Source organism: Carlito syrichta, unplaced genomic scaffold (genome assembly GCF_000164805.1).
Source record: "Carlito syrichta isolate Samal-C Ts95f unplaced genomic scaffold, Tarsius_syrichta-2.0.1 Scaffold314013, whole genome shotgun sequence".
NCBI lineage: Eukaryota > Metazoa > Chordata > Mammalia > Primates > Tarsiidae > Carlito > Carlito syrichta.
The window spans coordinates 586,949-599,071 of NW_007258109.1; the positions used below are offsets into that span (position 1 = coordinate 586,949).

Below are 12,123 nucleotides of genomic sequence, written 5' to 3' on the forward strand. Positions count from 1 at the left end.
GTATTCTGCAGGATGGAAAACTGTCACTAAATATCTAACTGCCTTAGAAAAGAGTGGGTTCCACTTATAATCACTATGCAAATAACATTAGGCTTTTATCCTTTCTCTCCATGGCATGTGAAAACAGGGATTATCTCCAAATTTTTAAAGCTCACTTATCTCATTCTAAATTTAGGCTAAGTGGCATACATAGAAGTAGTTCTGGGGAGTTGGGGGAAGAGGGGAGAAGGGCATGTGAAAGACAGTCTTCAGTAAGATCAATTGAAACTGAGGTACAAGGTGAGACCTTCCCTGACCGCCCACTGGAAAAGAAACACTACACATATGAAAGATGCCACAGACAAGATGAGCTCAAATAACAGCCCACACTGAAAGTAAAAGGGAGAACTCCGAGCTAGACCTGCAACGAAGTTGCTTTTTGAATGGGCAGTTCTGCTCTAGGGTGCATAACAACAGGAATTATTTTAAAACAGATTTTTTTTTTTAAGATTAATGCTTTTCTAGGAAAGGAGGACCAGCCTGCACTATTTAAGTAAACAAGCAAGCAAACAAACAAATAAATATAAATCCCTACCAACTTCACAACGATAAACTTCAAGAACCATCTTACTTGCCAGTTGTTTCAGTAGAAACAACCTTATACAAAATAACCTAGAGCACAGACATCATCACTTTTCACCTGATGTGCACATTTGATAGAGTCCCCATGATCCTCACTCAAGTTTTAGCTTTCTATACTAAAGAAAGAAAAGATGTATTCCTACCTCTGCCAGGAGATGTGTAACCATGTCGATGTCATTGTAAGTTTTGGTCATCTGCTCCACCCTGTCTGTTCCTAGAACTAAGATAGTTTTAAAAACAACTATTTACAGGCTTTAGAAATAACAGAAAATTTAAAATATTCATAAGAATTGAAAGATAATGACAAAAATCCCAAGCTTTTACAAAAAGTCATTCAGAATAATAAAAATAATATGTGAAAAAGGAAAGAAATATTTCAGGTATTAGACACTCAAAAATAAGATCAATCATTACCAACAAGTGTTTATTATATAATAATTAAGAAAGTAGCAAGTGATCACAGGCAGTCACTTCTTAGCTATCTCCTCCTCCCCTGGTGAGATAGAAAGTTTAGGCTGCTGACTTATGAAAATGTTGTCTGAGAGAAGGCTGTATTCCCTAATTTAAATTAAAGCTACCGAGGGGTGAGCTAGTGAGGGGTTATGCTGTTATAAAAGAATTGGATTCAAATTTTGCTGTGATTATCTTGACCGTTATGATCATCCACCATGTGAGCTAATGTAAACAAGGAACAGGACTTGCAGGGACCTTCTGTGGTTCTGTTACAAACTGTAAATAATTTTTAAGCTTACTTAAAAACCCTTTACCTAGCCAGGCTCGGTGGCTCAGCCTGTAATCCCGTGCCTTTGGAAGGCTGAGGTGAGTGGATTGCCTGAGCCTGCGGGTTCGAGACCCGCCTGGGCAACTTGGCGAGACCTCATCTCTACAATAAATCAAAAACTAGCCGGGCGTGGTAGCGCACGCATGTAATTCCAGCTACTCGGAAGGCTGAGGTGGAAGGATCGCTGGAGCCCAGCAGGTTGAGGCACTCCAGTCTGGGCAACAGAGTGAGACTCCAATTCAAAACAAAAACAAAAACAAAAAAAACCCCTTTACCTGTATGATAATTTTCATCACATCTAGGACTGTGCTATAAAAACAAATTGTATGCTTTACTACTTCTTGCATAAGTCAAGCCTGTATTTCTGCACCGCACAAGTTTAGGAATCGTTGGTGCACCTGGATAGTTCAGCTCAACAGAGAAGGGCAAATACGACTTCAATGATTCCACAGTCAGAGTCGTGTCTTAAAGTTAATGATGCATAACAAAAGAGGGAGCTTTTGAATTTGAATGCACTGCATGATACACTACTGCAGTGCACAGATTTATGTTGGACTCAGATGGATTTTATAATTAGTTTGCCTTGAAGTGTGAAAAGGACAGAGGCTTTGGAGCAGAAAAGCTGAATTCATGAATTTTAGTGAGCTGGAACAAGTCAGTTAATCCTTGAGAGGTTCCAATAATAAATATGGAGATGATAACACTCATCTCACAAGGTCATTAGGAGGATCAAATATGATAATCTACTGAGCAACAAGTATTCAGTACAGGGCTACATATCATACGGTAGTTTAGTTACTACTCCTTACATACAACTGGTATCTACGAAATGACCCAATTTAAAATTCTTGAGTTAGCAGTAGATAATCTAAGTTACCTGTAGATCCTTAGTCCCATCTTAACACTTTAGGGTGTCCAAATGAATGGGTCTGTAGGGGCACCATTCAATATGTTTTACTTTTAACTGAATTTTTAATTTTTCTCCCTAGCACCGCTGCCTAAAATGAACCTGGCAATTACCTATAGTTTAATTACTAATAGTAGTCTTATTCTTAATTAAAAGTAAAACAACCTCATCAACAAGGGTACCTACACAATGCATATTTTATACCTAACCCTTAACTGTACCGCATCAAAATTAAAAAAAAAGTAAAACAAAGTACTGGCTTGATGGTATGAGGTAGCTGAAAAAGGTTTTAAATTGAAAATACAAAACTTGAAAAAAGATTTAGAAATAATCACTTGTACTCCAAAATAATTTATATTTATGAGTAAAGAAACTGGTTCCATATTTCACTACAGTAATAAGGGAAACAGTCTTTTGGGCCTAAGGAACAGACACAATTCAATTTGGTAGCACAGCAGAAAGGAATGATTAAATAACTAAGCCAGATGCTTACAGTGAGTGGTCTCTTCTACTTCTGGTCTCAATCACAAAATTAGGGGGAAAAATCAAATCAATATATCTAAGCTCCAGACTAATTACAGAAAACCAACCAATGGCTGAAAAACCAAATGTAAACTAGTGCAATGGTTTCCAAAGTAATGGACTTGGAAGAGCCCAAGGGCACTGGTAGTATATAGAAGACTCCCAGGGGTTCTGACCTGGAGCCAGGGATGAAAACCACCAATCTAGGGTTAACACCCAAACTAAGAACCAGGAATCCCAGAGACTCAATTAAAACCAGTTTTGGGGCCGGGTGCTGTCGCTCATGCCTGTAATCCCAGCACTTTGGGAGGCTGAGGCAGGAGGATAGCTTGAGCCCAGGAATTCGAGACCAGCATAGGCAAAATAGCGAGACTTCATCTCTACAAAAAATTGGCCAGGTGTGGTAGTCTGCACCTGTAGTTCCATCTACTCGGGAGGTTGAGGCAGGTGGATTGCCTGAGCCCAGTTGGTTGAGGCTGCAGTGAGCTGTGATTGTACTACTGTACTCCAGCCTGGGTGACACTGAGACCTCAACCCAACTCAAAACACAAACAAAAAGAAAAAATAGAAAGATCCCGGTTTTTATACAAATACACAACATGGCTTATATTCCATGACTGACTAGAGGTGAGATGAAGTGGCAGATTTAACTTGATATAAAACCAGTAAGTTAAGGATGTAATAAACAACTGTGTCACACATGAAGAAAGGGGAAGAAAAAAAATTAAGGACACAATCCCACACTAAATAAATGTTTAGATATAATATGTTTTACTGAGGAGAAAAGGAAACATATTTCCTATAAATGCTTACCATCTGTCAGTGTGAGAATTTAAGGCTCAGCCTTAAGAAGTTATCTTGTCTAATGATATCATTTTCTTGTATGCAGAATCTTCTCTGACAGAAATTAAGTGACATGTCCGAGACCACAAAGCAAGCTATTACTGGCAAAGCTGGAATTTTAATGTGTGTGATAAACAATGCTCATCTCACAAGGTCATTTAAAAAACTCAGGTGATGTATGAACGCAGCGATGATTTCTTTCATCACGCTGCTGTTTCTACTCAGTCCCACTAAGAACATAAAAAAAGGCCTTATCTAATAAAATATCAGCATACAACTCTGTGAATCATGTCGGAAAACAGCACAGATCCTAATTCTCCCTTTTAAAGTGTGAATCTATACATGTCTATATTCACGAGAGGCTGGAAGGCTATACGTTAACATGTTAATAGTGGTTATTTCTGGATAAGGATTATGATTGATCTGTTTTCTTTTCACTTTTTTGCTTCTTTTCCATGAAGAATGTTATCTTTGCAATAAAAAAACCTCACTAAACTCTTATTAATTTAAAAAAGCAAAAATGAATTTTAAAATGTTTAAATATTTATTATGGTGAAGAAGTTAGATAGTGCAACCACAATTCTCCAATTCTTATGTCTTATGTGAAACAGCTTATATGTCACCAAGCCCCAAAGGCTGGGCCTCTTCTGTAGCCCAGTAAGATCTGTCTTCTCTTCCATAACACAATCCTGATGAAGACATGCTACTTGGGATGATTCCAAAAGTACGCAGGGCAAAATTCTTAAGTGTTTTCTTGGCACTTAGACATTATACTTAAATGCTTCAAAAACCATAGATGAATTACTCACTATGATTGTGTAACCAAGAGATAGCCAAGCAGGTTGTGTTTATTCAGAGTAGTCCTATCAAAATCTATTTTCCCTTCAGTTATCAGCTGTTAAAATAAAAATATTAAATGACACAGAAATTAGCAGTGATCTTTTCTATGTCCAAACATGAACTTTTCTAATTCTCTAAAAAAAAATTTATCCATTAAGGAGATGATAAATAATTTTATTGAACAATTTTGCAACTATGTTTCCAAAGGTTGTTAATTAATGTCTGACATTTTTGGTATATTATTTTGTAGAATGTTCCTGAAACTACAAGGTGGTAGTTTAATATACAGAAACACTTCACTAATCCTCATTTTATATTATATTTAAATATATGGTAGGAGTTGAATATACAGAAGCACTTCACTAGTCCTTACTTTATATTTATATATTCTTATCATTTCACATCAACCACAGCAATCTCACATTATTTCCAGGATAGGAAATGCCAGTGTTGATTCATTCTGATCTCTCTGTCATTTACATGTATATGAGATAGAATTCAATAGTTCTCTTATGTCCCTTTTCTGGATCTAGAGTTTTTACCACAATTACAGAATTTTAAAAAGAATTTAATCTCGAATCACTCTATAACCTTCTCACACCAAAAACCAAACCAAAACAACAACATATCAAAAAGGAATCACATGCAGTACCCACACGAACTAGGAAAAGCTGCAGGAGCTCCTGACTACTAGACAGTTCTGGGATTTCAGCCCTGAAGAAATGATGGCTGTTCCTGCTGCTAAAATACAGAGAATATTTCTGCAACACAAAAAACTTCATTCAAAAGAACTGAGGCAGAACAAAAAGGAGACTGAGGAGACACACTGTCTAGGGCAGCCTTTCTCACAGGAGAAGCAAGCCCTAGACAGGATAGTTTTCTCAATTCTCCCAAGGACAGTACAACACAGGGCATGATGCACAGGTAAGACAGTAATCCAGGATACAACAGATGTCCTGGGCATACAACTTAAATCCATCGTGGAACTGGTTGAGAGAGCTGATCCAGGGGAATTATAAGTCTGCTAACCTCTGTGACCTGGCTTACAGTTAATGCTTCCTGACCATTATCAGTCCTATTTCCTTTCCTGCCAGTGCAGGTTAATGATTTCTGAGGACAGAGCTTGAGGAAAAGTGTACCTACTAATTGGAAGCAGTAATTTCTACAACTGTATTTCTCTGCAAAATTGTATACTCTCCCTAATTCCTTAATTCCTCAATTAATGTCACTATGAAATGGCCACTCAGCTTTGGGTGACTATGCTTTATAACACTGGTTCTCAAACTTGCCTGCGCATCGGTATCACCAGGAAGACTTGTCAAAACAGAAGGTTGTATCTCACCCCCAGAGTTTCTGATTCTGTGGGTGGGGTGGGGCCCAAGAATGTGCATGTCTAACAACTTCCCAAGTGACACTGATAACGGAGTTCACATTCTGAGAACCTCTACCTTAAACAGAACTTACATAATCAATTGTTTTTCTTATGCCTTAGGAAGTGGTACAGGTGACCCTCTTCCCACATAAAATCCCCTTAAAGGCAGAGCAGGTTTCTATTTTTAGCCTTTATATGAACACATGGCACTTTCTGTAATGTGTGTTCTGACTAGTTGGCTTCCCCAGCTCACTCTGGAGTTCAGTCTTAATAAAATCAGGGGTTTCCCTGGAGTGACCCGAGCTGCGTGTAAAACATTCTTTGAACATCTCAAACTCTGCGTGTGTGTGGCAGGGACCAGGATGAAATTATTTTTTGGACCTGCTGATTGCTCTCAAAGTATTCTATTTTAAAAGTAAATAATCTCTTTCTAGTTTGGGTGACTTCAAAGAACCACTGCCCCTGCCCCCTTCCTGTGAGATAGGCTCCCAACCCCAAAGGCTGCCCACATTTCCTTCCAAATCACTTTCCTTCCCATAGATCTTTTGATTTCTTTAGGTTAAATAAGAGAAAAAGTGTCTCTGCAGTGCTACCTCTTTTTACTAGTTGTTGAAAGTCATTTTAGGTCAGGTGTGGTGGCTCATGCTTGCAACACCAGCACTTTGGGACCAAAGCAGGAGGATTGCTTGAGCCCAGGAGTTTGAGACCAGCCCGGGCAACAGTGAGACCTCATCTCTACAAAAAAATAAAAAACTAGCCAGGTGTGGTGGCACATGCCTGTAGTCCCAATTACTCGGGAGGCTGAGGTGGAAGAATCACTTGAGCCCAGGAATCCAATGTTGCAGTGAGCTGTAATCGTGCCACTATACTCTATCCAGCTTGGGCAACAGAGTGAGATCCTGACTCAAAAAAAAAAAAAAGTCATTTTAATGACCACAGGCATCCACTGGCACGTAGGGAAGTAGGGATAAGAGGGGTAAGAAGGGCTGAAGTAACATCAGGGAGCTGAACAGCCTGGACAGCCTGCCAGGATACATCATAATGACTCAAACCCACAAGTCTTGATATCTCAGGCAATGGAAAACTTTGGGAAAGCGTGAGAGATGTTTTATGTCTTGCTTATTAAACCTTGGCTGGTCAATCTGCTAAATAAAATAAACCACTTAGTTTTACATTCGTAAGATGCAAGTTCATAATGAAGTTTATTTACATTTGATTGAACTATTAACCCAAAGAATTGATACCTTTAAAAACCCAATAAAATTAAAGTGCAGCACAGAGGTAAAGTACCAGTGGTCCAATGACAATCCTAGCACATTTGCTTCATGATTTAGGTATATAATATATGGTTCAATTTTCAGATTGATGAGGTAAAAACAGTACCACTGGACTAAAAAAAAAAGGACAGTTTTCCAGAAACTTGAAGCATGGATCTGTATCACCCTATGAATCTCAAGTTTTAAACTGCTCCCTTGAACACTGTGATTTGTTTGGTATAAAATCTTGAAAAGTATTTTAGAATTTGTTTACCCCTCATTTTTCTGGTCTTTTTATTTAAATTTCATCCTAAAAGTAACTCCATTAAATTGTGATCTAAGACATCTTTCTAGTTATAGTTCCGTACCTCAGTAGCCTATAGGACAAAGAAAAAATAAAACAAGGGACACTTTCTGTAATACTTTAATAAAATAATGACAAACTAAATTTATCCTGAAAACATTTCAGTTTGAAAGTTCTTCTACAAATTTAAATGCTCAAGGAACAAAAGGAAATGAAAAGAAAAATTACTGTTCCTTTAAAAAATTATTTTCCAGAAAATCTCAAGCAAACAATTTCTCAAACCTGTGGGCTCAGGCAATCCACTGGCCTCGGCCTCCCAAAGTGCTGGGATTACAGGCTGAGCCACTGAGCCCTGCCAATTTCTCAAACTAAAATGTTAAGAAAAGCTTAGAAGTCTTAATTTAGTTTAATTCAGCTACATAAATATTAAGGATAGAAATATATTCTATTTGACTTTATTGACATTTCAATTAAAGTTTAAATAATGTTTACAATTTTTTTCTGAGCAGTTAAGTTCTAGGAAGCCACTACTAAAAGCAAGTTAATGATTACCATGAAAATGAGTATTTCACAACAATCATTCTTCAACAACAACCTGACATTAAAACGCTGAAGTACTTCCTGAGAAAATATCTAGGACCTGATGCAATTTCATACCTCATTCTAATTTTAAATTTTTACATACATATCCCACTGTTAGATTTACAAACTTATTATATAGTCTAATAGCTACTACACACACAGCATTTTTATACCAAATAAAGTTTTAAAAAAGTAATCTCAGACATAATATAGATTTTTGGGATGAGGAAAAATGCAAAAAGGCCTCCATATTTCAAAGTTGAAGAATTTATTTAATTTTGTCATTTGTAACAGCTTGGTATAAAACAGACCTATTTTCAAGACAAATCTGACTCAGCCTCTAGCTAAAATATTCTCTGGGAATTTTCAGGCAAATAATGGAGAATCCCCAAAAATGTACACTTATTTGTTCTTGGCATTGTTAAACTATTTATGTATCTAAGAACTATGCTTCTTTTTTGTGTGTGTGTGTGGAGAAAGCAGGATTTATTAAGAAGACAGAAAAGCTCCCACAGTGGAAGGGGACCCGAGGGGTTGCCCTGAACTATGCTTCTTAATGACTGTCGTAATTGCTGAGACTGTGTTTAATAGGGACAATAAGAGTTAAAATGCTGATGGCTCAGGATACCAAACTGTGATGATAATAAATGTTGAGAGATATAAAGAAATATTAAAATTTCAAATAATTTCACTTTTTTTTTTTTTTTGAGTTGGAGTCTCACTCTGTCGCTCAGACTGGAGTGCAGTGGCTGCTCCTGACCACCGCAGCCTCGACCTGCTGGGCTCTGGTGATACTTCCGCCTCAGCCTTCCAAGTAGCTGGAACTACAGGCGCACGCTACCACGCCCGGCTAATTTTTGATTTATTGTAGAGATGAGGCCTCGCCAAGTTGCCCAGGTGGGTCTCCAGCCCGCGGGCTCAGGCAATCCACTCACCTCAGCCTCCCAAAGCGCAGGATTACAGGCTGAGCCACTGAGCCCGGCTGGAATTTCACTTTTTAAAAAGTTTCCTTTTCTACTCAGTTCGAGGAAAATATCAAATGATAGATGGAAGAAATGGAGACATCTAAGTGTGCAACACTGGGTACTCAGAGTCACAAGGATGACAAACTTTCTGTATTCAGACATAACAGTTAGCATGCCCTCTTCCTGCTAACCAGCTCACGTTAAGGCAGGTATACACTGAAATGGCTACCAAATGCCAAAGCTTTTAAAAGTCAATGCCAAAATACCCATAATCTCTATTTCAATGCACAAACTCTGAAAGGGTAAAAAAATACTTACTCATATAACGGAAAGTCTCTTCGGCAAGCACTGGTGAGAGGGCATCGGATGCATGTTGTGGCTGGTGTTGGGACTGGGTCCAGTCTTGATTTTCATACAGAAAGAGCGAGTCGACTCTTAGCCTATACTGTGGCAGCTGTTCTTCTAGCAGACTCACCAGTTCAACTTCAGGGAGATCCTCATTGGAGCAGACATCTACAGAAGAGAGTCCACATCAATGAAGCCAATGTATTCCAATTTACTAGGTCACAGAGAAAACCGGTGAAATCAGTGTTTCTAATGTAGGACAAGCAAGGAAACGTTAGATAAGATCATTTTTCCACTGATTTTCATTAATACATCCTAGTACGATAGTTGGTCTTTCTCAAGGTTTCTCTAATAAACAGAACTTCTAAAGGGAAAATGATAGCATAAATTTTTACAGTAAATTTTAAAAATTACTTTTAATGGCACAAAATAATTGCACATATTTATGGGCTATTTGTGATATTCTGATACCTGTGCCCAATATTTAATCAAATTAGGTAAATAGCACATGCATCACCTCAACGTTCATCATTTCTTTATGTTGGGAACATTCCAAGTCCTCTCTTTCAACTGTTTAAAAATGTACAATAAATTATTGTTAACTATGGTCACCCTGCAGCACCACAGCACACTAGGGCTTACTCCTCTCCTACCTGGCTATAACTTTACATCCATGAGTCAGTTGCTCCCGTTCCCCCCCTCCCACGTCCCCCGCCCCCAGCCTCTGGTAATCACTCTTCCATTCTCCACTTCCACAAGATCAACTTGATTAGCTTCCACATGAGTGAGATATGCAGACATCACAAATTTTGGTTAAACACAATCTAAAAATTTATTGCTGAGTAACAATAACAATGTTTTTAAAGTTTAAAATGAATTTGTACAAATTTCTTATTTTCTCCTGATCCGTCTCTTAGTACTGTTTAGAAGAGGTCTGTGCCTCAGAACAAGCAGGCAAGAAAAAAAAAAAAGAAAATCTGGAAAAATTACATTTTAGTGTATTCTCACAGTAGCTGAAAAAAATGTTTAAGTAACATTAACATTTACTGAGTGCTGGCACTATAATAAGCACTTTATCATTTTTATTTTAAAGATGTGGTACATCTAGTTGGAAACTGACGGGGGGAGCATGGGATTGGCAGTATTGGAAAACTGCCGGGGGAAGGGCACACCTCATCAACAAGGGTACCTGCATAATGAACATTTGTATACCTAACCCTGAATTGTACTCCACATTTTCAAAAAAAAAAAAATGTGGTACATCTAAAGCCCTAAATATGTAAGGAGAAAAAAATCTGAAAAGGAAGGGGGAAAAAAAGAGATTTCTCCTCAAGTCTTCCCTATCCTTCACATAATATAAATTTAGTATTGTATGGTGATAAAGCGCATCGGCTTGCAAGTCAGATAGTCCTGGGTGTGAGTCCTGGCTCTGCACATGACACAAAGTGACAGTGGGTAAGTTGCTCCGCCTCAAACTCCAAGTTTCCTCATCTATAAAATGGAGAAGGTGACAGTATTTAGTACTTACCTCCATAGTTGTTGTATGCATTAAGTGAGATAAAGGCATGAAAAATACTTGTATTTAGTCCAACATCTGGCACACCATGGAGGCACTCTCTAAATGTTAACTATCTTTATTATTGTTTTACTGAATTTTTCAACCTAGAGATAAAGTCAAGTCTAAGGTCACGAGAGCATCTAAAATTAGAGTATTAAACGTGGAAGATATTTTCAGAAACTACCAAAATCCTGCCTCCTACATAAGCAACAAGACTTGAGTGACTTGTTGAGGACCACTAGATTTATGTCTCGATTTCCTACCCTGCACTATGCCCTCTCGACCAAGGGCCGTCTCTTGCTGGATTTGCCCATTTGTTGACAACACAAAAGCTAAGCGTTTGTCTTAGAAGGCAAGTTCTATACATCATGTCTCCTGCACAACACACTAGTTCTGTCCATCTCCCACTTCTTCCAGCTGCCTCATCTACTGATTGTCCTATTTTTCTTTCTTAATATTAGAAAGAATGTGGGCTTTGTCCTCACATCTAGTTTCTAAATCTGACTTCTCTGCTCATTAGCTATGGGATGCTAGAGAAAAGACTTATACTTTCTGAGACTTAACTTCCTTCCCATTTGTAAAATAAAGAAGATCACCTACCACACTGTAGTAAAAAGTAAATAAAATAAACAATAATTAAGGGCCCCAGAATAATAATACCTGGCATCTCACAGGTACTCACTGAATACCGTTCATATCACTAGTCTCTCACTCGCACACCTGCTACCTCCTACCCCATCTTGACACAGCAGGGCTTTTCTGTCTTTATGTGTCTGCTACTGGCTTCCTGTTTCCAATGCTGCCCATCCTTTGACACCTCCCATGTTTAGCAGTTTACAAAAAAGGATAGTTGTCCCTTTAAACATGCTTAAAATACTAGGGCTTAAAATAGAGAAAATACAGGATGTCACATCAACCCTCTCACTTTTTAAAGAGGTCTGGTATTTCCTGAGAGAGTAGATAAAGAAACATGCTGTAACTCTGGCAAAAAACAACAAAGTACAATGTAAGAAAACAAGCCTTAAGTGAGTAAATTTCTACCACCTGACCTTGACTCAACAACACTAAGTCAGATAGAAAATGTCTGGCAACATTAGATATTCCTATTTACCTAGAAGGATAAGCAATGGCTTCATAAGCACAAAGAGACAGAGATGGGATACATTTTAAATCTTTTTTTTTTTTTTTTTTTTGAGTTGGAGTCTCACTCTGTCGCCCAGACTGGAG

At 38.1% G+C, this 12,123-nt stretch overlaps 1 protein-coding gene across 3 annotated transcripts in view; it reads right to left on the bottom strand.

The window, feature by feature from the left end:
• The window catches only part of TRAK2 (trafficking kinesin protein 2), a 62,279-nt gene that overhangs the window by 24,749 nt on the left and 25,407 nt on the right, over window positions 1-12,123 (bottom strand). For all 3 annotated transcript variants that reach the window (XM_008070789.1, XM_021718921.1, XM_008070788.1), the window contains exons 3-4: window positions 9,312-9,506; window positions 765-841 (exon numbers count right to left, since the gene is read on the bottom strand). In XM_008070789.1, the coding sequence (XP_008068980.1) occupies window positions 765-841; window positions 9,312-9,506 (272 nt within the window). The remainder of the gene's footprint in view (window positions 1-764; window positions 842-9,311; window positions 9,507-12,123) is intronic.